The sequence below is a fragment of the Bolinopsis microptera genome, chromosome 10 (assembly GCF_026151205.1).
Source record: "Bolinopsis microptera isolate Bmic1 chromosome 10, MBARI_Bmic_1.0, whole genome shotgun sequence".
Classification (NCBI taxonomy): domain Eukaryota; kingdom Metazoa; phylum Ctenophora; class Tentaculata; order Lobata; family Bolinopsidae; genus Bolinopsis; species Bolinopsis microptera.
Genome location: NC_087081.1, coordinates 11,693,146 through 11,720,960, shown reverse-complemented (window position 1 = coordinate 11,720,960; position 27,815 = coordinate 11,693,146). Strand labels below are relative to the sequence as shown.

Here is a 27,815-nt window from a genome sequence, read left to right as displayed (position 1 = left end):
ATTGCACACAGTTTGCGGAAAAGAATACCAATTAACATTGTCTGGCAACGTATTTAAAGAGAAGTGCGCAGAGCAAATCAGATGGTAATTTGTACACTTGATCGCAACATGATCAATAATGAATGAAAGATTCATTAAATGTAGACTTTGCCCTCGTTAAGGAGCAGGCTACTGGTGTGTTTTAGATTTAATTAGAACATAAGTTAAAGTATCTAACAAAATGTGTCAAATCCAGGTTTAAAAGAGATTTAGATAAAGGTAAAATAAATTAGAAATAAATTAGAAATAAATTAGAAATAAATTAGAAATAAATTAGAAATAAATTAGAAATAAATTAGAAATAAATTAGAAATGGGCAGCTAAATAACCCTGTTATTGTAATAAACTAACCTTGGCTTTTGGAGCTTTTGGAACAGTTTCTACAACAGCGTACGCTGGTTCAGCACTCCCCTGAATAGATAGGAATTTATGGAATGATTCAGGCCATGTGATCAACAATTTTTTTTGAAACCTCCTGGAAACCTCATATCTCCATCCCCTGAAATTCCCGTCCAATTTTGACAAGAATTAAGTGAGTTATTACAGGGTTGCGTGTGGGCGGTAAACTTTGGGCCACCCAGTATTATGCATTCTTCTAGAGACTTCTGGAATGTTTGAACACAGTAAATAAAAGTTACTGGAGTCCGGTCCCTACCCAGCCACCCAGGGCTCATTAATTAGTGGCTAAACACGAATATGAACCCCTTTATAGTTCACTAAGTTAAATTACAAAGCAAATTATGTATTATCTAAGTAAAGTTGAAGTTACACTTTTGTCCAGTAAATTATTAATTGACTGATTTTGAATCAGTTAATTAATTGAACTATTTAGACTGATCCAAGCTTAAACAGCTAAACAAGTACTAAAAAGTATACCAATGTAAAACGTCAAATTTAGATGACATAACCTTACGGGTACAATGACGACAATGACGACAATGACGGCAATTATAGACACTTAATAACAAATTAACCCAAGTTGGACCAGACAGGTGTAACATAGCGACTACTTTAACGCCGTCTTGTTTCGCCTCTCTCTTCCACACTCAACCACCACTTAAGCGTTTATCTATGACACACCCCACAACACTTACCATCATCCTTGATTACACATCTTCATTCCACTGGCATCCTCCCACAGGACTGCCATACCCCAGAGGTAGGCAAAGCATTCATATGCTATCCTCTCGTGGGCCAACCAGGGCCAGCCTCTCTTTTAAAAATAAAAATATTTAAAATATTAACCCAAGTTTGAGAGATAAACTTACATTGGTAGAGAGCTTCTTGGCTCTTTTTCTCCTCCAGTAACAAACAACCCCAACTATAATGAGGACAACCACCAGGGCTACTCCGCCACATATCAGACCGATAGTCAGTTTCTCCTGTCTCTCTGAAATAATATATTAGTTATTAGTAACTAGTAATTAGTTATTAGTTATTAGTATATAAAGCGGGTTAAGTTTTATAGTCTTTAACTGAAAGCAAATCGTAATTTGTAAATGTTACTTTTAACTTTTATAACTTTTCAATAATTGTAGGAAATCACTTTTACTGTAAAATGTTTAGTAGCATCAAAATTCAAATATGAGAATGGTGTAGCTGCCCAGTGGCTAGTGTCTACGAATAGTGGCTAAGTGCCTGCTTTCTAAGTTTTAAGGGGACAGGGTGACACAGTATCATACTGTATCTTAAATGAAATGGGGGGTCTTTTCATTTCGACAATTGATCGGCACTAGTAGGAATAACTGAGCCATCTTACTGTATGTAATGTGAGACGCGTATCTGTGTATATATATGTGTAGGTTTATCTGTTGCCATTTTACTGACATCACGAAATCACATTGTTGGGTCGAATGCTTTTATGTTTATGGCCTTTTGGCCAATATGAAGAAATAACAAATTGGCCAATATGAAGAAATAACAAATCGGCCAAGAAATAAGAGGTTTAGGTTCCAAAATGTGGTCCCACAAGTGGTGTCAAAGTCATAAAATAAATGAATTTTATTGTCTCTAACACTTCAAGTATTCATGCATACTATCTTCTATATTCAATTGTTTCATCGCAGACAAAATAACGATAGACAAATCGTACATTTGACTATATAATCAGTTGTTCCTTCTGTTCTGTTGAAGTTTTAAATTGGTAATTAGTAATTAGCTAATTATTTAATTGGTCACAGTGCCCCACCTTCCCAAGGTTTGTAAGTGGCTCTTCTTCGCAGTCGAACCATGCTTTATGTATTTGTGGGTTAAAATAACTTCAATATACGGCAGTAAGTAAAGCAATCATGTCTCAATTTGTACTTATAAGTTATAAATATAAGTTGTATATGTAAGTTATTTATATATTAAGTTATGTTTATACATTAAGTTATCTCTCCACAGAATTTAGTAGATAAATAACAATGAAGCTAAACTCAGAATTCGAAAAATGGTCGTTTCTCGACGTTTCCTCTCAAACGACAACCTTACAGTAAAGCGGCCAACAAATTGTTTGTTAGCAGAAATTTAATTATAAACAGGGCCCTGTACTGGTAGAATTGGCCCTGGGCCAAGGATTGATACATGCTAACATGCCGCAATAAAACGGATAAGCATGATTAAGCAAAAGCCAAGACAAACTGTGGACAATACAATATTGGTGCGATATATTGTGTTGTTATTTGAAACCACTTGAACTGGTTCCAAATCAGACCAAATTGTTTTTACCAATTTTAGAACCATCTAACTGTGGAAGAAAGGGGTTCCTTCAAGCAAGAGTTCAGAGAGTAATGTAAAGACACATTTGGTGCACAGTTGATCACAATGCACCAAGACAGCTAACACAGTTCATCCACTGCATACTACTATAATATAGTGTATACCACTATATGGTATATCACTATATACTATATAGTATATCACTATATATATGTATATACTACAATATACTACCATGCTTACTGCCTGTAACTGAACAAAAGTCGTTGGAATTTAGAATCTGCTCTCAGATCTGGTAATATACAGGAGTAACACTGACCACTGTTCTCAATGGGCCATAGCACAATCCAGGTACATAGCACAATCCAGGTACATAGCACAATCCAGGTACATAGCACAATCCAGGTACATAGAATCCAGGTACATAGAATCCAGGTACATAGAATCCAGGTACATAGAATCCAGGTACATAGAATCCAGGTACATAGAATCCAGGTACATAGCACAATCCAGGTACATAGCACAATCCAGGTACATAGCACAATCCAGGTACATAGAATCCAGGTACATTTCGTACAGTGAAGTAACAATGAGCCACGCTTACCCTTATATACAGTATACAGTATACACTCTATACAGTATACAGTATACAGGTACAGAAATCTACTGGGGCATTTGAGGGGGAGGACAAAATGTATCCCAACGACTTTATAGGAAGTAAGAATCAACGTAAGGTTAACTTAGTTAAAATAGCTGGAATGACAATGATGAAACTAAGGGGCCATCTACTTAGGACGTCCGCCAAAATCGCAGATTTTCAGACCACCCCCTCCCCCTGTCCGGGTACTGTGTCCGAATTTTCAAAACCACCCCCCCCCCCCCCCCTCCCCCGGACGTCCGGGTTTCCAGCTACTTTTAAGAGTACGAATAAAACTCAGCTCTCATGAGCTGCTTTGGGAATCGACTTCTCGTTCAAAAGACAGGGATCTAAACTTACAAAGTAACTAGTGTCAAAGAGTTGAAATAAATGGGATTTTTTCGTTAATTCTGCCAAAATTTCCGGACGTCCAGATTTTCAGAAACCACCCCACTCCCCCCTCTCCCTGTCCGGATTTGTCCGAAATTCCAAAACCACCCCCTCCTTCCCGGTTAACCGGATGTCCTAAGTAGATGGCCCCTAAAACAAAATCCAGCAGACTGCTGCAATCGACAAAAGCAGTAAGATTTAACGATGTAAATAAGTCCACGAGCCTAATACTTAAATCTCAACAAACACTATCTATTTTAATTTAAATGGAACCAGTACCCACCAGCAATTACGATTCAGCTGCCAGCATTTATAATATAATAATTTGGACTCGAAACACAAACGAATATATGAGTCGAGATACCTCCAGAAAAGCCGGCTTAGGGAACCTAACACTCGTAAATATTCTAACGAACTTTCATCTGCACCAACTGGGACAATGCCCCACGTGATACGGTGTCACACCACGTGACATGACGTCACACCACGTGACATGACACCGTTTGATATAGCAAGATATCTGACAGGATTACGCTAGAATGACCGTTTACAGCATCACCTGAAGTACCAGGCAGTATATAATGAATCACTGGCCAGTACCATGAAAGATGACCCGATAAGTCCCGAAGGTATGAGGAGCAAGATCTCAGGGGTCGAGTTACCTCACAACATTTGATACAAGAACAGGAGTGTCACTTATTATGGTGACTTGAAACATCTAGATATTGGCTCGGAATGAGGTGATTATAAAGCATTGCACCTCATGTATCCATCTCAGTAGGGGGCTTTAACATAATACGTAAACCGCCTGGGGGGTTTGTAAATGCTTACAAGAAAGAAGTTTTAGTCAGGGTCGAGTTACTTTACGACTTTTGGTACAATAATAGGAGAATTACAGATTGTGGTGACTTGAAAAATTTAGAGGCGCGAAATTAGGTCACTACAATTACATTGCACCTCACGTATTATCCATCTTAGATATTCCTAATTAGGGACTTTTCACAACGATCATTCATTTATCAACAACCTTTCATATGATATGATGATAAAATAATTAGTTTAATATAGATATAGTTGTTAAACTATCAGCTCCTACGCTGTAAACAATGTAATTTAGTGAGGTCAATGTTAACTAACATTGACCTCACCAAAGCACGTATCCCCACATAGATTATGGGGAAAGATTTCATGCAGAATTTGTAGTTTTACGATTTTGAAAAAGTTTGATAAGTCGGATGTTTCTCGTATCTTTGAGTCGATGGAAATTATGATAATATGTTATTTGAGAAATCATCCCCTATTAATTTCAAATCTTGTTCATTATGGTGCATCATATAAATGTTGAACGGCGATAACACTCCCAGGTTATTATGTAATATGTAATGGCACGATATGTGGTTCCACTATAATAGGGTCCATAGTAACGTAACAATGTACGTGCTAGTAACAATTATTATAGTTGTTGCCCTCTAACGCTTTCTTTCTATCTTTGCTAACAGTATTCATTGCTTTGCCGATCTCTCTAACTGCGAGATATGGCACGTTTTGTGTAATAAAACATACTTTACGGTTTAATTTCAACATTAAATCTAGAAGTACTGTTAGGCCGTTCCGATATCTATCCAATGAGCCCAACAGCAAGGGCGAAGAGCCAAAGATGGTCACAGAATAACCTTATCTATACGCCAACCTATACACGTTGATACCAACGAGCAACAAAACATTTACCTCAAAACGAAATACGAGTACGACTACCATCGACATTTTTTACAATGCTATACGCCACCGCGCGATTTCACTGCCATTATAACCTGATAAAATATCTGCGCGCCCTGTCACCCTGTGTCACTGTTCTAATGTATGTAAAGAGACAAGATTTATTTAAATTTCCTAATAGTGTTATTATATTTATACATGTGTGTATATTTCTAAATTTATTGTAATTGAATATTTTAAGTTTGTGCCGAGTACTGCCTCCGGGTAGTGCTCCTCAATCAATTTGGAAAATTTCCGCCGTTACGTCCCCCTCCGTAGTTTCCTCAGCCGTAGTGTCCTAAACCCAATATATTGTAAGATTATCAGCCATTTTACTGGGATACGTAGTAAGATTGACAAATTGGTCCATCATTATTCATAAGTTGTTACATAGAGATCTGAAATCTAAACAAAGATAATGTACGGTATGGTTTGATATGGTGGTAGGTGGCGCAATGGTAGTCACCACTGAGTAACTGAGTTAAGATTATGTTTTGTGAGGCCCTGACGTTGCCCATGAACTTGGATTTATGAAAAAGGTCACATATCAATATTACTTTGACCCCCGAAGTATTAAAATACAACAAGCCCCCCCCCCCCCCCCCCCTACAACAAGTACTCACCCCACATATTAACAGGCTCTTCCTCAGGACCTGTTATTACAGGTCTCTCCCTTAACTCTACCTGAAATACCAGGTTTATGAGCCTGACTTTTATCAGTTTATTTAAACTTAAAGCCAAACTCACAAACTCTGCTCAAAACTCACAAACTTTGCTAAAAACTCACAAAAATCACAAACTCTGCTCAACAAACTCTTCCATTGTAGTGGATTTGTGATGAAACTCATCTTGGAAGGATAATAACTTGGATAAGTTAATAGGACTGGTGCTTTAAAAAAATAATAAATGGCCCTATCTCAAGAAACGTAAATAAATTAAAATACATGGAGTCGGTAGCTTTATAGGGATAACTATCGAAGGTCGATTTTCTTCACCGCTTGCCTCTTTGAATCGTAATTTGAAGCATCGTTCCCCTATATTGTATATGAAATATTAATTTACAAGCCTAGAAATTTACCTCTTTGCAAAATGCCGTGTCTTGATTCTGCTGTACACAACATCGGAATATTCCAGCCTGGGTTGCATCAGAGATGTTCAAACTTGTCAGTGATCTGAAGATGGTCGTGTGTTAACTTTATATAAGATAAAGGTTGATTATACGATAAGTTAAACAGGCATGAGCTGAAACGTTTAATCCAGTTGTAGAGAGGTATAAATTCCTAAAGGCGCATGTGTTGGTACTACCAAAGTACGCAATAGCCCCGGAACACAAGAAAATAGTGTTGTTGGACAGGAGTCGCTGGAGTCGGACAGGAGTCGCTGTCGGACAGGAGTCGCTGTCGGACAGGAGTCGCTGTCGGACAGGAGTCGCTGTCGGACAGGAGTGCTGTCGGACAGGAGTCGCTGTCGGACAGGAGTGCTGTCGGACAGGAGTGCTGTCGGACAGGAGTCGCTGTCGGACAGGAGTCGCTGTCGGACAGGAGTCGCTGTCGGACAGGAGTCGCAGTCGGACAGGAGTCGCTCTCGGACAGGAGTCGCTGTCGGACAGGAGTCGCTGTCGGACAGGAGTCGCTGTCGGACAGGAGTCGCTGTCGGACAGGAGTCGCTGTCGGACAGGAGTTGTGTTACCGCCCGGCCGCCCCGGAGGATGTCGATATATCGAATATGATCCGATCATAATCGAAGACTTTTCAGGAACTACTCCTAGGAGTATGTGTAGTACAGCAAAGTACTAAACAGCGTGTTCTTATTTTATATATGATAAGTTATCAAATAATCAGTTTATCTATCTGATAAAACTGGATTCTAATTAAGATAATGTAATTTTCCTAAATGCTACCTTGGGACCAAAAAGCAATTTAATGAAATATTATCCCTGTTCCCACTTCCCAATTATTTATATTTATATGTGATTGAACACGTTTATACAAAGACTCTTGCGGTTCATAGCTTCACAATATAATAAACTATTCATCCTTTTTCTTCTTATCGTGACTAGTGATGCAAGTAAAAATATTTCTCGCAGTTCACTAAATTTTGTAGCTTATCTAAAACATAGTGTTTATTGTGTAACACCGAGATAAGGTTGTCGTCTGTTCTGTTCGTTACACTGCTGAGCTACGTCTCTTTTTGTTTAACTTGCACATGATTATATTGGTTTTTATTATGAATTTGTTCTTACTTGTCTAATAGATAAGGCAAAATTGCAGCCAGAATATCGAATGTACACTGTAATTAACCGCTCGTTCAATATGTGTTTCTCCTCGACACGCTCTGAACAAACGAAATATCTGTCGTCACAAGATAAAATTACAAGATAAAATTACATTGTAGCAGTATAGTAATTAGTAGGATGTGTTTGTGGTTTTATTTTCTTTGCAGCTTCTGAACATTGCATCTGTATAAAATCTCGTGAACTTTAGTACGTTAACCTACTGCACATGATTTTCAACATTGACACGTGACATACCAATAGTTAAAGAAGGGAGGACTGCTCCTCTGGTACAATGACTCTGTTCAGCAGAGAAGTGGAACTGTTACAGTTGGAACAAGATCCTGATCCCGGAGTGGTTGTTTTTGCATTTGACTTAGAAACAAACGGGATGACCACCAGATGTGATATCTTGCAGGTATAAATAATAAATATTAGTTATTTTCCGTTTGATAACAAGAGTAATAACGATAAAGTGTGTTTGATTGATGCACATATTTTCACTGAAATTATAAGAACAGTACAATTCTAATTATCCAAACTGCTAAATTTATTTGCTTGAGTTGGAGATCAGAGTTTCACTAATAAACTCTATGAAGGGGTGGTACTTATCCTATTTTCTATTCCAGATAGGTGTAAAAGGGTTCAACTGGAGCACAGATGAGGGGTTTGTTCAGGAATTCAACCAGTATGTCACACCTACAAATGAAATACCCCAACATTCCTCAAGAGTTCACCACCTAGCACGTGATGAAGACGGGGACCTTGTTAAAGAAACAGACACTCCGGGGAACCACGAAAAATTGGAAACATTACCGATTAAAGCGGCCTTAACGAACATGTGGGAATGGTTGCTGAAAGACAACCCTCCTGTGCTTCTTGTAGGATTCAATAACTCTCGCTTTGACAATCACATCATACTCCACCACTCCAAGATCTGCTGTGAACCAGATCTCATGGACCGGGTTAGATCACGTGTTCACTTCACTGATCTCCGCACAGTTTTATCTCAGCGAGGGGAGCAGGGAAACCTGGAGAGTCACTACAACTCCTGTGATGGACCTCCTCTAGAACTTCATGATGCTATCTCTGACTGCACTGCGATATGTTGGGTTTTAAACGGGAAGGCAGTGTCGTATGATGAGTTAAGGGGTAGGGCGGTCTCGCTTGAGAGTGTGCTGCAGAAAAAAAATAAAAGCTCCCATCCGTTGTTGATAGGTAAGTTAGTAACACCTAAAGTGGCGGAGAAGATTGGATTTATTACTCGTGAGAATTACCTGAAGTTTTCTGAGGAGGAACTCATTAGGTTCTTAAAGACTAAAGGGGTAACAAAGATATCGATAACTTTGTGTGTCAAGAAATGGAGGGCTGTTTCTTACGAAGCTGATTTCTAATGATTTTTGGAAAATTGCTATTATTATATAAATCTGCTGTACGTAAAGACTGTACGTTCTAGATTAGTTGTTTAAAATCGAAGAGTTTTACTTTAATAAGATAGATGATATTTAAACTGTTAAGAGAAACTGCGAACCCTGGTGTGGGACAGGGAAATATAGGGGGCGTTATTTGGCGTAGACCGGGCTTAAGTTCGAGCTTGTAGCTGGTGTTAAATCCTCTCACGAATACAATTCTCGTGCTGACCCCTGACAAATATTCATAATACCATTTCCACTCTGGATCAACTTTTGTCTCTAATTTGTACAATCACTCAGTTGCTGAGTATCTCACTGCTTATATCGCACACTGTCTTGTTTTTCTAATTTTCTGCTTGTTTGACGGTCACATTGATGCGAGATATGAAGGCCTCAATTTACTAACGATTAGGTACACAGAGTCTAGAGTTAGATTTTTTGTATGCCACTGTTTGCTCGAAAAGCCCTCACTCACCACCCAATCAGCACTCAATTTCAGCTTTTTTTTTCAGTTCAGAAGCCGGCGACCATATAATATGAGTAACTTTACCTAGTTAACAGGGCGCCCCATCAGCTTCAATCCCAAAACGACAACTGCACCCAGCTCGGCAGCTCATATTACAACTGCACCCAAAAACGACAACTTTCCTTTCTAGATTTATCTCATTGTTCTGCATGTGCACATGAAAATGATTACATTGCTCCAAGACCCTCCGAGAAGCATGCTGGCAACGTACCACCTGGACCCGACTGTAAAATTGGAGACAGAGTCAAGCTCCAACGAACGGCGTTTGGGATTTTTTATTTCATGAGATAGCGATAATAGGACATGGTAACCATCAGATTTCTTCACTAAAGTATTCTATCATTTCCAATTTGACGGGAACTAAGCAGTTAGTGAGTTAGAATCGTTTAGCTCTTTGCGTTTATCCTTACTCCTTAGTCCTTACACTATTTAGCTACTTATCTTCCTACCAGGCTCCACATATGCTGACTGTACTACTCTCGACTCAGCATGGAATTATGTTGGAACATATACAGGTTTACTTGTTGGAGATGGTTTTGAGATAACCCTTATCTGTGAAACAGGGTGCACCCCCTGTACACCCCCTGTGAAACAGGGTACACCCCCTGTACACCCCCTGTGAAACAGGGTACACCCCCTGTACACCCCCTGTGAAACAGGGTACACCCCCTGTACACCCCCTGTGAAACAGGGTACACCCCCTGTACACCCCCTGTGAAACAGGGTACACCCCCTGTACACCCCCTGTGAAACAAAGTACACCCCCTGTACACCCCCTGTGAAACAAAGTACACCCCCTGTACACCCCCTGTGAAACAGGGTGCACCCCCTGTACACAGGATCAGAAAATGCGATAATTGTTCCTTTCTTGGGCGCGAACGAAACAATTATTGCATCTTAAAAAAATAGAATTGCTTGCTTTAAACATAATTTCAGTAGTTTACGTACTTGTATTGAAATTGATTTTGAGTGAATATGAATTATAAATTCATGCTACGTATGAGATCTTTACTTCTATTTATAGAAGTTATGTATTGGTTATATAACCAATGAAAGATTCAGAGCGATGTTCACAGGGCGATGGAGTATTACATTCCCACGATCAATAAATTAAAACGAACAGTAGTTCGGGTGATAATTGTAAAAGTTAATTGTCGAATATTGCGCAAAATTGACCCTTAACTTTCCGTTCGCGATTTAAATAGAATGTTTAAAATGATAGGGGCCGTTTGGGCAGTTTTAAACAAACTGGTCAATAACCAATGACCACATAACACGATCTTCTTTCATTTTCAGATGTCCGACTTGTATTATCACCTGAATATCATACATGTCTATTGATGTCAATGTCGTTTGTAACCAAACACACCTCCTTGGTAATGGTGGAGATATATTATTTTTGCTCAACCTAACACCATACACCTCATGTAATTGTTCGGGAATCAGCAGTGAAGTTAAACGAGAGCCTGCGTCAAACTCTTTAAACGGTCCAACTAGACGAACATTAAAATTCAAAATGTATCGACTCTCTTCTAAGACTTGACCACGTTGATTCAGTATCGGATTCAAAGTAAAATTTAAATGCGGTGCCAAAGTCTCCAAGATTTTCATCCGCCTATAGCATGAATAAATTAGCTCATGTATAAAACCAAAATGGTTCATTCCGCCAAAGATATCTGACTGCACTCCAACCCTATCTCATTGTTCTACATTTCGAATTTTAATGTGTGTCTAGTTGGAACGGAAAGTACATGTAGAATCTACATGTACCAAAAGATTAATATAACTTTCAATGGCGTCATTCAAAGCAGCGTACTCAACCTCTTGGGGACTGTTTGATCTTTTCAGACACCCTCTATCTCTCCGTAACCCACTTAACTAATAGTTATTGTGTAGAAATGATATCTTGGTTGGATCTATTTAGAAGCTGGTCAAACCCGGTACACTATGAAGGTCTGGAATGTGTACCATTGGGAAAGAAATAATCACGTCGGAAATAAAATATTAGAATGATAATTAACATGGCTGGCATCATCAAGACAATTAACATACAATTAACAAGCGATTAAAAAGCGGACAATGCTGACCTGAATTTGCCGACTTCCTGCACCTCAGTCTGAATTACTTTGGAATCATTTCCCAGCCAATAGACTTTGTCTGGGTTAGTGTTCCCCTCGGCAGTGCAGATCAGTGAAGATATGGCGGGAGCTGGTTTCTCTTGGAGTACCACCGAGTGGACTGTTGGATCTCCAACTGAGAGGGGGTTAGTGTGAGGTGGTGAAGGTGGTAAAAGTGGTAAATTCTGTGGCTATATACTGTGTCTTAAATGTCTGTGGTAAATCTGGGTATCTTGCCTTATTGAAAAGTACTGAGCGGCAGTGTCGCGGTACACAAGAAATAATACTTGTGCAGACATTACGTCTAAGGGTAACTTCATTTCTTGGTGAATCAAGTATTTATTTGTGCAAGTTTTGGTCACGGTCCTGAATAATTCAAAATTTATAATCCACTATCTTGCAACTCTCAACTTATTAATAAGTAATAACAAGCCACTAGCCAGCTCATTCTCTTTGCCTTCAACGTCACCCGCACTAACAAACACCATACTATCCACACATATTTTGGATATCGTGTGTCCTTGATTTGAAACTATGGGATGATAATAGCAATGATAATTACAAGAATTACAATCGATTGCTGCCTGATTGGATAATAATTTCGGATAATGCTTCCGGTGAGAAGATTGTCAGATTAACCAAATTCCAGTCGATATGCCAATTGTTAGAAATGGTAATTATGCACTGATTATTAGCTATTAACTTACCATTTGCCACCGACAAAGTAGATATCAACAACACGCCACTATGTACTTTTATTAAGCATTTATTTTAATTAAGTATATCTTTTTATTCAGAACATACTTTTACCCAAGTATATATTTTTATTAAGACAAAATTTATCCGATACGAAGAAAATAACCTCCAAAAATACCCACCGAAATTAACACTGAAAGCAGTAGTGTTACAATACTTCTTCTGCCTTCTGATACTGCTGAAACCTCTACAGCTGTACTCCCCAGAGTCAGAATACCTGGACAGTTTCAGGCCACATGTTCTCTCTCCTTCTGGAGCGTTCTTCTGACAGGACGAAGCTGAGGGGGCAGTGTTTATCATATACTATTATATGCGTATTATGAATTATACATTTAAGTTTTAATTAACTGTTTTTGTACTGTAATAAAAAAGAATTGGATACATTTTACTTTAATTTGAGCGAGTTTTACTGGAATTTGAGACTGACCCCAATTTCCGAGAGGTTTATCGTCTTTAAAGAACTGAATATCTGGTACAGGGAACCCCGTCCCAGTGCATGTTAATGTTACACTTTTAGGGAACACGAACACGGCTAGGTCCGGAACTGGCGACAGTGATGACTCACATTTCTTCACTGAAACGGAACGAGTTTTATTTGTCCAAAATATTTAGCCATAGGATAATTTAAAGATTATTTAAAGTACATAAATTTCCCATATAATATTGAATATTGATCTTAAAATCAAGGATGATTTCATACCTCATCAATAAAAATAGTACTAGGAATAAATAAGCATTGATTTTACTCCTTATGAAGCAAATCAGTGCCTCAACCCTTCTCTGATCATCTCTAGGTAACTGTGATACTTATTTTCAGTGGTTAAAAGTTTGAATAAAATCAGCACCTAAAACATCTCCTGAACAGCGCCCTATTTTGCAGTTTTATTGTGCACATACGGCAGGCAATTATTTGAATCCAGCTAAGTGCGCACTTAAATGCTCTAATTTTGTCAAAAATTGTGCTGGTCTAGAAATTGTATGTTTTGTCTGTCTGTCGAAACCAAACAAGTTAAAACTAAAAAGTACTTCTTGATTAATGCTTTACACCTATGACTTAACACATATAGGTCATAGGTGTAAGGCATTCAAGTATATTCAAGTTTATTCGATCTATTTACTGAATATATGAATTTATAATGTAGTTAAAGGACTGAATCCTCTATTGACTGACTGATGACTAAATGTATGTTTGAACAAGTGTAAACACTCAACACGTGCAATAACACGTACAGAATTAACAAGTATAATACTAAGCTATACTTGTTTACTTCTCAGTAAATCAGTTTTAAGAAGTACTATACGCAAAAAATCGTAAAAATGCGGGCAATGCTTGCAACTTGAGTCTTCATTCGACAGTTATAATACATGACTTCTTGAAAAAAATTGTACTGAAGATAAGGATCTTCTATCCATAAAATGTTCACACACAGGTTTTTATGAACATAGAATTTCATGAAAAGGTTTTAATGTTAATTTTTCTGGAACAACATGCTAGGAAGCTCAGAGTTTATTTAGTGCACATAAAACTGGTGCAACAAATCAAAAACAACAAGACCTTTAGATTATTGCAATCTCCAGTCTCCACGAGATCAATGTGCAACATGTAAGTGAGTGAGCTTATAAAACTGACGGGAAACTTACGGCCATTAGTGTAAATGACTGACGGAGCAGGAAGCACTGCTAATTCTAGCGTGCAGATTCTTTCTGAAGGTCACGCGCTCATGCTCATAGCTTAAATACTTTCAAATACTCGAAATACTTTCTATTTCGACATTCACAGATCATGCTTACTTTCTAAGTTGCTCATAATATCACCATGCCAATCAAGACAACAGAAAAATGTTGGTTTGTACAACTGTGACCGTAACTTAAACCTCTTGGTCCTTCTATTATAGTCACGTGACAAAGCATCCTCTTACCTAGAATAAGTCTAACAGAAGCTTCGTCAGTATAGGATTGTAACGAGTATTTCTGTCCTGCTTCTGTGGTTGATTCTTTGTAGAAATTGTGTGTAACTTCCAGTCTGTACGTTCTGATATAGATTCAAGATAAAATAAATGTGATCTGAACATTGTCGTTCACCATGAAGTTTTTCTTGGAATGGCTCACAATCGCTCAATACCCATTAAATTATCCATAATTACCCATTATTACCCATTATTACCCATTACTCACATATTAATACCAGCTAATGAAGCTGAAGATCAAAGGACTAACCTCTCATTAACTTGAGTGAAATTATCTATGGATATGGTGTAAACATCGTCCTGTACAGTACACTCTTCATTAAAATACCTCCCGACTCCGTCCTCACAGACCGTGTTCCTCACTCCGTCTGTGTATAGGTCTACCTACCAGAAAATAGTTCAAATTAGCTGCCAGGGTTTCAGAAAATAGTTTAAGTTACCAGCCAGGGTTTCAGAAAATAGTTCAAATTCGGAATTCCGGAAATACAGTGAGACAGTGGTCTGACTTGTTGATGTGAACAGATTACAGATGGTTCTGTTTACAAGAGTAAAAAGGTTCTAGCTAAAAAAGTTTGGTTAGTAGGTCAAATTCTAATGATAAAATGTAGCAAGAAGTGACGGGCTTGCAATCTGCCACCAGCACTGAGCTGTACCTGTCCTGGACACGTGATATTGTGACGACGTCACGTGATATTGTGATGACGTCACGTGATATTGTGATGACGTAACGTTTGGCACTGACCTGAACATTTCCTGGACACGTGACGTTGAAAGAAAATGTCACACTCTCGCGCTCAAAAACGTGAAGAGTAGTTCCAACCGCCATGTTCTCTGGAAGCGATGTGAATATCTCCGGTTTTCCTGTGCAAAAGCTGTGATAAGTGGTTAATAAGCTAAAAAGATAATTGCCCGAATATTCAGTTTAATATTCGCTTGATCATTGATAAACCCATAAACAAACCTATGATAGCGATCTGAGTGAGTCTCTGAACAAACCTATGATAGCGATCTGAGTGAGTCTCTGAACAAACCTATGATAGCGATCTGAGTGAGTCTCTGAACAAACCTATGATAGCGATCTGAGTGAGTCTCTGAACAAACCTATGATAGCGATCTGAGTGAGTCTCTGAACAAACCTATGATAGCGATCTGAGTGAGTCTCTGAACAAACCTATGATAGCGATCTGAGTGAGTCTCTGAACAAACCTATGATAGCGATCTGAGTGAGTCTCTGAACAAACCTATGATAGCGATCTGAGTGAGTCTCTGAACAAACCTATGATAGCGATCTGAGTGAGTCTCTGAACAAACCTATGATAGCGATCTGAGTGAGTCCCTGAACAAACCTATGATAGCGATCTGAGTGAGTCTCTGAACAAACCTATGATAGCGATCTGAGTGAGTCTCTGAACAAACCTATGATAGCGATCTGAGTGAGTCTCTGGACCCATATGGTCTGAGTGAGTTTGTCCAGAAAGGCACACTGAACCACTCCACTCTTCATTCTACTGGCTCGATTCACTGTTATTGGTACTTCTATCTCTTCACCGTTGTAGTAGTACACGCGTCTGTAATGGACTCAATAGTTACTGTTACATACTAAGATTATAAATGAGAGAAATAGAAATAAAAGCTTCCAGAAAATTGATTTAAATCTGGAACTAAAAATTAACTTTAAAGTAAACATCCTTCTCTTTAAAAATTATCTTCCTCTTCTACACTTTAAGCAATTGTGATCTTTTTGACAAGTTCAGCCGGTGAATCGTATAAATAATAACGAGAAATTTCGTGATATGATAACTGACCTAAACTGCGCCGGATTCAGGACACTACATGGTATCTGAATGTTCCCCAAAGTTGTCCCCAGTATGTATCCCTTGTAAACAGGGGGCTCATCTGCGAACTCCACCTCTATACTGCTATCAACTGAAAGTAAGATTGTAGATATTTAGCTATCTGTGTGTTAGTCTTATCTCACAGTTAAAAAGTCAGTGATTAGTTATTAAATATGTTATTTGTTGAAACAGTTTGTGATCCGAACTTTGTGATTACTGTCTAAATTTCTTGAGTATGAACTGGATCGATAATATTACAGTCAAACCTTTAGATATTTGTTTTCTTTGGCTTGCACGAGCCAACATTTATTTTTATCCGATTTATCAAAACTATTAATCAGCAGACAATTACCATAATAATTACAGAAAATTTTATAATTTCAGATGTATCTATTTTTGCTTTTGTCTGAAAATAGAGCAAGCCAAACGTTTCCATAAAACCACCAAACTGTGCCAATTAACGCCCAGTAACCCAATTAACCACTTTTGAAACCAATTAACTTATGAAAAAAAATAATTCACAAACACCTGAAAAACAGCATATTATCTGTTAATATGGCACGCGTTTGATAAATACCCACCAAATATCGACACGCGCATTTAAGCTGACTCCAATTCGCACAAAATCGCTAAAATTAGAGAAAATCTCGGACGGATATAATCACTTTAATTGTCCCTAATTATCCAACACTGGTCGCTGTGTTGGTGTGTGCTGTAAAAATTTGTCATGGCTGATATGGGTAGTGGGTACAGTAATTCTACTGTCTACCGTCTGAAGATATGATAGTACCGTCTCCAAACAACCCTGGCTACTAATTTGCTGTAAAGCACTACTAATAGCACAGTGCTACTAATAGCAATAAACAGCACTTAGGTTGTTTGACTGGGAGCGAGGGAGTGGACTAATTGGTCAGCAATTCTGGCAAGGTGGTACGATATTGGTATCCACTTATCTGGCAACTAGCAAGGTGGCACGATATCCTTTAATCTGGAGGAGATTTAAGAGACGGTAAATATAATTTGGTTTGAACTGTTAGTCTTCACCTGGTAGTACCTGAGGGTCAATATAGTTATTATTTAGTGCAGACAAGTTGAATATAGCTCTGGTAACCACACATACTCAAAATCTTTATATATACAGTAATTATCAGGCGTTTTGCGGCAGTCTGTACAAGACTGAGATATCGACATTTGAATAATTCAGAGAAGTAAAACAGGCATGTAGATATTTAGCACTTCTCAGAGATTTGAGAGTGATTTGAAGAGATGGAGTTAGAGAAAGAACAATTGACTATATTTTTGTTATACATATTCAAAGGATGCGTGACGCGTGTGGGTAGAGGATCCTGGACACTTTTGTATTCAGAGTTTTAAAAGAAATCCCGCTAAACCTATTCTCTGTCCCCTGGACTAGTACGCAGTATTCTCTGTTTTGAAAACTGGTCCAGAAGAAATTATAGATTATCATGGTAGACTTATAGAATATAGACTAGTATTTAGTAAACTATTATATTGTATATGTCTAGAAAGCAATGTCTATCTTGATAAGCCGCAGCCCGCAATAGGAGCACCTTCTAAAGAATGTTTAGTAAATTATCTATCATCTGGTCTGAACTGGGTGTATTTGTTAAGCTTACTGACGCACATAGACCAACATTTTTTCAAGAAAAGCTAAATTATTTGATAAAATTATTGTAGAGCACTTTATCAGAAAATAAACGCACGTATCAGTAATTTAATTTAATATCAACAATGTGAATAACTTACCAGGTTGAGGAACAGTAACAGTGACTTTATCGGTAACCATATCGGACCCACATCTTACAGCACATTGAAACTTCCCACTTTCTCCGTCAGGTAACCGGTACTGTAATTGAAATAATTAGGGTAATTACCGTAATTAGAGTAATTATGGTAGCTTCAGGGGTAATTTGGATAATTTTAGGAATTATTATGGATAATTTTAGAAGTATTTATACTTGGTTTATCATATTAGCTGATTAAGATTTAGATAAATAATTACAATCGCTGGTATAACTAATAATTATGGCTGCTTTGATAATTCTGGGAGTATAAAATTATAACATTTAAACATAGTCTGCATATTTTCATAATCGTAAAACGATCCAATCAAGCCCGGTCCGATTTATGTACGTTAGGAAATAATTTTAAGAATGTAACACTTTTCTGACAAAATGTAGAACAGCTTGGTCATTAGAAAACAAAATGTAAAATGACTCGTTAGCCTCAATTCGCCCTCGACTAAATGCTTCAAAAATTGTATTAATCGAAACTCAATTAGTTGAACTATAGACATGTGAAATATCATATGCCTATCTTAAAAGTTCTTCCTGTGACAACCGTCTAAAGTTAAATTGGGAAAACGTGGTCCATCTCGTGCGAACTTTCCTAATGACCAGGGTCTTATTACTTTACTTTACTTAACGTTGTTTAGCTGCAAGGCAGCAGGGCCATCTATGAAAACCACCCTTTTTCTTTTACTTCGGACAACCATGGCTGGCACCAGCACTTACAGGAACCCGAAGGATCGATAACTAAGGCCAGCGACGGTTAAGGTATTATACCAAACTTTCTTTGCCCGTGGCTCCGCTGTATAGATCATGTACAGCTCCTCATTTAACCCTCACACACATTTTCTCGAGCATTCGGCTGAGTAGACCGGGGGCTGCATAGGTCCATCGGAACCCTTAGCAGAACGGCAATGCCGCTCACCCCATGGCTAGTGGTACAGGCGGGAATCGAACCCGCAACCTCGTGATTGAGCAGCATATCACGAGTATGGCATGTCGACTAACGAACTGCGCCACTAAATGTAAACTGCGCCACGAAAAGTGTTATGTAACACTTTTCTGACAAAATGTAGAACAGCTTGGTCTTTAATTGCAGTGTTTACCACCAGTAAATTCTAATGAACAGAGCTATGGAAACGGTATTTTGTCTAAACCGGTGTCTTGATTGGTGTCCTTTAGTCCTTAACTCAAACAAATAAATAAACAAAATAGTAAATACTGACGAAAGAACTGGAACGAAGCACTTTACTGAGTACCAATTTATGGTTGTCCGACAATTAAGACTCCCATTTAAAGTCTCGATTTTTTTCCTCAGAGGAGGAACCAACTAACACATCATACATTCATTCACTACATATCCACCGACAAAAAGATGATAAGTCTCTATCTTTAAAGGTCCCAATCAATCCACAACAAATTGACAATATCAATGACCCACAGCCAGAAACCATAGCAGACTAGCAGATAATCTGTATGGAAATTTTCGATTTCGGAGGAAATTTTTTTTTGCCAAAGAGAAAATTTCAAAAGTTTACGATATTGATTTGAAAAATTTGGATACAAAGTTTTTTGTTGGTGAAGAGAAAATTTTCTAAAAACAATCCAAAATTGTTGACAAATGAAAGAGGAAAAAACTAACAGTTCTTTGAATCTTTTTTTTAACTGCCTTTGAAAATTATCTCTATTGCCAAATTGCTTCTAGGCCTTCTGTGTGGGCAAAATCATCAAGAATTTTTGCCTGCGGCAAACATATTTTCAATTCCTGTCTGTGGCCTGTGCGAAAGTTTAAGTTGTATGCACTCTACATTTCTCAGGATATGGTTGCCTCTACTCTGCAAGGAACATATTATTATATTATAATTATTTGTGATAACTACGACAGATGGTGCAAGCTGGCCATGTTTTACTTGTTGTAGGAGAAAGCCATTTTGTAACACACCATTTTGAAGGGCTTCAGATATTTTGTTATTGTAGATTTTAATGTGGCCAAGCAAAAACGCAAAAATTTTCTGGGGCCTCGCTTCAAATGCTTAAGAACTGTCCTGGCGAGCAGGCCACGGAATACAAAAAAATTGTATCTGCGAGGAAATTTTTAACTTTCTGGATGTGGGATCAATGATGAAGAAAATAATTAAAATTACTAAGCTATTGAGTATTTATAACCAACTGTTGTAGAAACAAATAGCTGACCTGTCGCCCTTTAGCGATGATTATATCCTCCTTGTACCAGGTGTAAGATATCCTGTTAAAGTCTCTGGAACAATACCCTACTCCACCACAAAGTAGTGTTATATTTGAACCAACTTTTACCTGAGAAGATGTGAGGAGTTCAGTTAACCGGCATTCAGGTTTTAGTAGTGTTAATGCAAGCCAGAATTATGCAAATTGAGTTTGCATAGCTATTTAGTTGTGAAACTTCGTGGCATATGACATATCGGTGTAAAACATTTCCAGTTAGCACTTAGCAGATACTCGATAGTAAGGATAGTTTGCATGTTCACAATCCTAACAAGTGATCTTGTTTTCAAATTGAAGTTGAATAAATTCTTATGGGTTGAAATTACTCCAACTACAACCTCTCTTTTGATTTGGTCTAACCTCATTGGACAAGGTGCCCTTAGGACCAATGGCGTCGGTGAGGTAACCCGCCACGGGCTTTGATATGAAGTATTCCTGTGAATTAAACTCTGAAATAAAATAAGTCATAACTAAATGTACCTGATGTAAACGTTTGAGTTTAAAATACCTAAACAGCTGCTACAATGTAATGCATGAAATTTAACATCTCATTCCAGCCAGATATTTGAATTTCATTTAAAAAGTCTCTGATGAACTAAATAAAGGGAATAGCACATACCAAGCCTAACTTGGACAGTCCAAGCAGCTACCAGAATACTCCGAGTCCCCTGAACCACTTTACAGAAGTAAGTAGCCTGATCCTCCGCCAGTCGAAAATTGTATAACACTAGATCATACCTCTTCACACTTATCAGTGTCAGCTCTGTACCCGCAACTTTTATGATGACTTCTGTTTCTGTAGCCGACATCTACATGTGCACGCATATAAGAGATCAGTTGAAATTTGTTTTTGTTTTCATGAGACATGTCATTATTTTATTCGACAATACTTTGAGAAAGCAGTTTAGAAATCAAATAATATGACTTACCCAGATTCTGGCATCTCTGAATTGGGAAACATTTTGTCCACCCTTGAACCAAACAACCTCGAAAGGATCGTTACTGGTAACAAGGTTCACCTGAATGATTAGCTTTTTAGAGAAATCGATATTTTTCACTTGAATTGGAGCAAACTTCTTGATGGGGTTAGTTCGTTTATAAAGAATTACTGTTTGTATAAAAATAACAAGAACTAACTTGCTCATTACAAGAAAGTGTTGAGGCAACAGCCATCATAGGTTCATTGATCTCCAATAACTTATCCAGGGGATTACCCTTGTATTCAAAATCTGAAATTAAAGTTGACTACAAAAGAATTTTAAAGTCTTTTCGAGCAAGTTTTGATACATGTCAGCATTGATATACTTTGTTTTAGAAGTGTGAATGTTATATTATATGATTTCTTTCAGAACAGCAGATGTTGACATGCCCTAAATCGCAAATGAAACCTTAGAGACACTTTTTTCTTGTTCGTTTAATATCTAATCAAATACTGCTACAAAGGATAAAAATTAAAAATTATTCACTTACAAGCAATTGTGACTTTTGCAACATCACTATAGATGACTTGACCTTCGGACTCAGCTCTACATTGAAACAAAAGCTTGCTATCTGATTTATAAATGTCTATCGATATTATACTAGAGGTCTGATTCAAATGATTGTTTTCATCTGGAGGAATTTGAACTTCTGATAACCGATACCATCGGTATCGTACTGAATATTGTTCGTATTTTGCTGTACAATTGAACGTTACTGATGAGCCATGCTCAACAGACTGAGAAATTGGTTGTTGGAGGAAGGAAAATGTTGTAGGTGTTTCAAAAGAGTTTGCAGCTTCTGTCCCCCTGGGCAAATGATCACTTTTAAAAACAAATCATTGTCAGTACAGATTCCCAGATAGATTTGAATTGTATTAAAGTCTTAAAATTCATAATTGCCCCTAACCTCTAAATTAGGTTGTGGTTCTTACCATATCAAGAGCATAAGGATCATATTTGCTGTGATGTAACAGTTTCATTTAGCACCAATGTTATTATTCTTCACACAATTCTTCCATAGCAATGCTTCTATGACAAAAAAGAATTAGTTCAACTATATTTCATTTTAGTATTTCCCAGAGGCGGCTCGTGGGAGCTGGCTGGCAGTTGTGTTGGGTTTCCAATCGACGGACTCAGGGCCCAGGGGGCTTGGGGATTTGCCAATGATTGCATACAATACCACAGCAGAAAGTTAATTAATTAACTAAAATATTCTAACGTATATTTCAGTTACACACAGCCCACAGAGCCTTATGTATGTAATGTGTCACAGGCAACAGCAAACAAAAACGGAAACTTAAAAAAATTGGTGAAATAGGACACCACACGTGTATGGTCTCAGCCGCGCAGTGTGATAGCACTAGCAGTCGATAGTTCAAATTGCAGGGTGTCCTTGACAACCTAGGACAACCTGATCATATAGATTAACAGTACGTTGATGTGCTTTGTACCCGTTTGCAATTAACTGTGTGTTAAAACTGCGCGGCTGAGTTGTCCAAACAAGGATTGGACACCCAACAACACGATTGATCATGCGTGCGCTGACATTCGAACGTTTGGGTAGAATAAAGAGCTTTATATCGCGATTACCTTTATTTGAAAAGATCTTCGAGAAGGTCATTTATAAACGCCTCTATAATTTCTTCACATCTAAAGGTGTACTAACAGACTCACAGTTTGGATTTAGAAAAGGCCATTCTACCACCCACGCTCTACACAAATCTATAGACTCCGTTACTAAGTCTCTGGCAAGCAATAAACATGTCCTAGGGATAGGTGAAATTTGTACTTTTAAATGCTGATGAAACTAATATCTTTATATCAGGACCATCTAGAGAAGCAAAATACAAAAAAGCCAACTTAGTACTTAAACATGTCTCGATTTACATGAAATGTAATCTACTTCATATCAACATGTCCAAATGCTGCTACATACATTTTAAACCTGCCTCTGAATATGATGAGACCTGTGCACGGACCAGACCATTTGCTATCCTGCTAGATGAATCTAGATCAACATTCATCAATGGTAAGACTAAGGTTATTACTAAGGTCAAGGATACCAAATTCTTAGGTGTTGTTATAGATAGTAAGCTAAACGGGATTGCCCATATGCACTACATCTGTAAAAACTGCGATCTGGAGAATTCGGCACTCGATACCTTCTGAAGTATATTTGAAAATATATAATGCTCTTTTTGAATCACATCTCAGTTATGGTATAAGTGTTTTGGGTGTTGTCCTCAAAGAACGGTCCAATGATAGTCTATTTATCACACAGAAGCACTGTATAAGGATCCTTTTTGGCGACCTTGACTCATATTTAGATAAACAATGAGCATGTGTACGTACTAGACCATACGGTATGCAAAAATTAGACCATAAACACTTTGAAAAGGAGCATACAGAACCCATTTTTGATAGATTAAAAATTCTTACGGGTCAAAACTTGTACAAATATCACTGCATCTTAGAATTCTCTAAGATTATTTGTCATATGTTGTATGACCCGCCGCGCACGAGTGCGCGGCTCCCCCTGTATCGTCGAAACTCTACAGTGTACAGTACTATAGTAAAGCGACAGTGGGGGCCACCACGTGATACAAAAGATTATCAAGTACCACTGCCCATACTCCCTTTATGAGGCTATCGACATTTCAAACCGTGCAACGAGTCTAACGGTTATTCTTCTAAATAAATCAAATACCTTTTTGTTTAATGCAGCCAAGCTTTGGAATGCTGTTCATAAACAAATTTTAACTTCAAGCAACTGCTTAGAAACGTCCATTGAGAACCAAAGCAATATTAATACAAGCACAGGTAGCTGACTTACATAAAAGATACTTGGACTCCAAGCAATTTTAAATTGCAGTAATCAAATCTAATTACAGCGGCACACACTTATTATTACTATCATTACTATCATGATTGTACTGTAGACAGAAAATCTTTGATACATGTTACGGCGCGCGAAAAGTGGCATGCAACGTATGTCAAGAAAATCTTTGTATCACGTTGCGACCCCACGATCGTTTCACTATAGTCTTGACTTCGTGCGCGGCGGGTCATACAACGTATGACAAGAAAATCTCTCAAATCGATTTTGGGCGCTTTTAACCATTTGTTGTAATGTTTTTAGATATTAAATATCTAAATTTATTTATTTTGATTATCGGAACGAATTAATCAATATTTATATAATAATTTATTCGGTAGTTTTATCTGATGTTGATATTGATATTTATTATATATTGAACGAAGCTAACTCTAGTCATAGTTAATATTACTTTTTTAAACAAACAACAAAGGGAGTATAAACGATAAAGTTTGCATAAATTTCTATCCAACCAAGAACTCAGGAGGCAAAGGTGGGTCTACAACTATTTTACTTGTAGCGCGATGCGTTACTGTGCCGCGCCACGCACTCAATTACGCTTTTCGCAACGACAGAGATGCGCTACTGTGCCTCGCATAGCTGCGATGAATTGACATCGTCAATTAAATATTTTACGAGTATCACCCGTTAATAAAATATATGTTTTGCGCTATTGTAGTAAGGATAATTAATTAATTATTGAAATTAACTGCTCTCCAGTTGACCATTGTTAATGGTCTGGCCTAATTCGTAGCACTTGCCATAACATTTCGAGAAGCTAAAGCGGCGCGCGCTACTTCGAAGAAATTTAGACGAGTAACATCCGTCAACTCTCCAGCAACTTTTTTGTATCACGTTGCGACCCCCACGGTCGTTTCACTATGTCGTTCTGACTTTATCGTTGTGACGATACAGGGGGAGCCGCGCACTTCGTGCGCGGCGGGTCATACAACGTATGACAACAACTTTATAGAATGGTATATTGGAATTATTATGCGATTGATCAGATGCCTTGTTCTTGTGGTGCGATGCGTTACTGTGCCGCGCCGCGCACTCAATTATGCTTCTCGCATTATTGAGTCAATAGTTGGTTTTAAAACCATATAATTTAAATTAATCGATGAAGAATTGTGAATGTGGCTTGGTAGGGTTGCAACATAACAAATAAATAATGTTACTCATGCGAGGAGCATGTGTGCATGGTATGATGTTTATTCAGATTTTGGAGACTGGTTAAAGACTGCCAGCCAACTGAATTACATACAGGAAGTTAATTGTTCTCCTCGATATTCCTGCCCAATAAATCACATGATAAGGGATATTTCATATTAAAAGTAGTAAAATTGGGCCAAGTTTATAAACTATTAGTATTTTGTTTGCTCTATCCAGAGCCCTTGCGCTTGCAGTAGCGCGCGCCCGCCTCACGGCGGTAAAAGGGCTCTAGCCATGAACCCACCCAACGATTTCGATACCACTGTACAGTGGTGCCAAAATTACCCGCGCTTTTGTCCTCATATCCGACGCCGCGCGTGTCGTTTAAGTCATTTCACATTTGTTAGCCGCTTTGAATAATTTGTGTTCGACAAATTTCTCGTTGGATAAGATTTGAGATTAATATTATCAAATTTTCAGAAAGCTCAGTTAGTTGTACTGCATTGTTTCCTTATACTGCCGAATGCCCATGATTCTTTTCTTGACTTGTGAAACAAGCGCGCCCGCAGTGGCGCGAAAGCACATGGTTAGGTGAAGTATTTTGTCATACGTTGTATGACCCGCCGCGCACGAAGTGCGCGGCTCCCCCTGTATCGTCAGAACGATAAAGGTGAAACGACCGTGTGAAACGACCGTGGTGAAACGACTGTGGGGGTCGCAACGTGATACAATTAGTATTAACCTCTGCGGTGTTTATTGCATGAGCTTAGTCAACTTTCAGCTACTTTTAAAGTTTTAAATCGTGCACTATAATATATGTGCAAAAGTATTGTATGTATACAACCTACCAGGATGCGCGCCGAGTTGGACTCGTCGACGGTCATGATACATGGAACAGATATTTTACGAGTATCACCCGTTAACAAAAGTATTGATCTCATAAAAAACGATAACCAGAAAGCCTAAGTCGTCCATCATTTTTGGACGCTGATTCCGAATCACTCCCAGAGTAGAGAGAACTATTGACCTGCAAGCTCCGAACCTGCACCCAGCAAACCTTACTGGCTGGGCGTGTTAGTGTTACTAAAGGTGATCGTGTCTTTGCAATTGCAGCGAGCTCATGCTGATCGCACACGTGACGCATTCCAGCTTCACGTGACACAATTCAGCCAAACAGAGGACATGAATCATCGATTTGCAAACTTAGCGATTTGTTCCAAGCTTTTCTTTAGGCATTCCCACTTGGCCAGTGACTGTGAGCACTTTGTCTTTCTACAGGTTTTATAGAGGGCTTTCCGGACTGATCTTGATCCTCGAAAGACTATTTTGAAATTATCTGGTACTTCATTTTCAAAAGAGATACTTGCTCCCCCCTCCCTCCCTCCCCTCCCTCCCTCCCTCCCTCCCTCCCTCCCTCCCTCCCTCCCTCCCTCCCTCCCTCCCTCCCTCCCTCCCTCCATCCCTCCCTCCCTCCCTCCCTTCCACCCTTCCACCCTCCCTCCCTCCCTCCCTCCCTACCACCCTCCTTCACTCCCTCCCTCCCTACCTCCCTCCCTCCCTCCTCCCTCCCTCCCTCCCTCCCTCCCTCCCTCCCTCCCTCCCTCCCTCCCTCCCTCCCTCCCTCCCTCCCTCCCTCCCTCCCTCCCTCCCTCCCTCCCTCCCTCCCTCCCTCCCTCCCTCCCTCCCTCCCTCCCTCCCTCCCTCCCTCCCTCCCTCCCTCCCTCCCTCCCTCCCTCCCTCCCTCCCTCCCTCCCTCCCTCCCTCCCTCCCTCCCTCCCTCCCTCCCTCCCTCCCTCCCTCCCTCCCTCCCTCCCTCCCTCCCTCCCTCCCTCCCTCCCTCCCTCCCTCCGTCCCTCCGTCCGTCCCTCCGTCCCTCCGTCCCCCCGTCCCCCCCGTCCCCCCGTCCCCCCGTCCCTCCGTCCCTCCGTCCCTCCGTCCCTCCGTCCCTCCGTCCCTCCGTCCCTCCGTCCCTCCGTCCCTCCGTCCCTCCGTCCCTCCGTCCCTCCGTCCCTCCGTCCCTCCGTCCCTCCGTCCCTCCGTCCCTCCGTCCCTCCGTCCCTCCGTCCCTCCGTCCCTCCGTCCCTCCGTCCCTCCGTCCCTCCGTCCCTCCGTCCCTCCGTCCCTCCGTCCCTCCGTCCCTCCGTCCCTCCGTCCCTCCGTCCCTCCGTCCCTCCGTCCCTCCCTCCCTCCCTCCTTCCCTTCCTCCTCCCTCCCTCCCTCCCTCCCTCCCTCCCTCCCTCCTTTCCTCCCTCCCTCCTTTCCTCCCTCCCTCCCTCCCTATTCTATCGAACACATGAAGCACTTCCCACGTACAATATACACATTCTGTGCACATTCAAATTGTAGACCGTTA

At 39.4% G+C, this 27,815-nt stretch overlaps 2 protein-coding genes across 3 annotated transcripts; one reads left to right on the top strand and one right to left on the bottom strand.

Annotated features, from left to right (window-relative positions):
* Positions 1 to 390: 390 nt before the first annotated feature.
* On the bottom strand, positions 391 to 22,466 carry LOC134822433 (uncharacterized; the record flags this gene model as incomplete). 2 transcript variants are annotated; one of them, XM_063833491.1, is given in 21 exon segments in its annotated part: positions 391 to 450; positions 1,308 to 1,429; positions 6,145 to 6,205; positions 6,600 to 6,693; positions 11,819 to 11,984; positions 12,727 to 12,882; positions 13,032 to 13,178; positions 14,246 to 14,308; positions 14,524 to 14,636; positions 14,822 to 14,955; positions 15,314 to 15,432; positions 15,988 to 16,139; positions 16,377 to 16,497; positions 18,174 to 18,273; positions 20,408 to 20,527; positions 20,816 to 20,904; positions 21,075 to 21,264; positions 21,385 to 21,474; positions 21,593 to 21,684; positions 21,926 to 22,242; positions 22,368 to 22,466. In XM_063833491.1, coding segments are annotated over 21 exon segments (2,529 nt in total), but the record flags the coding sequence as incomplete, so codon positions are not given.
* Positions 8,062 to 9,260, top strand: LOC134822338 (uncharacterized). The gene is made up of 2 exons (XM_063833350.1): positions 8,062 to 8,211; positions 8,423 to 9,260. Exons 1-2 carry the CDS (start codon positions 8,089 to 8,091, stop codon positions 9,185 to 9,187), a joined length of 888 nt encoding a protein of 295 aa, XP_063689420.1. The 5' UTR covers positions 8,062 to 8,088; the 3' UTR covers positions 9,188 to 9,260.
* Positions 22,467 to 27,815: the final 5,349 nt, after the last annotated feature.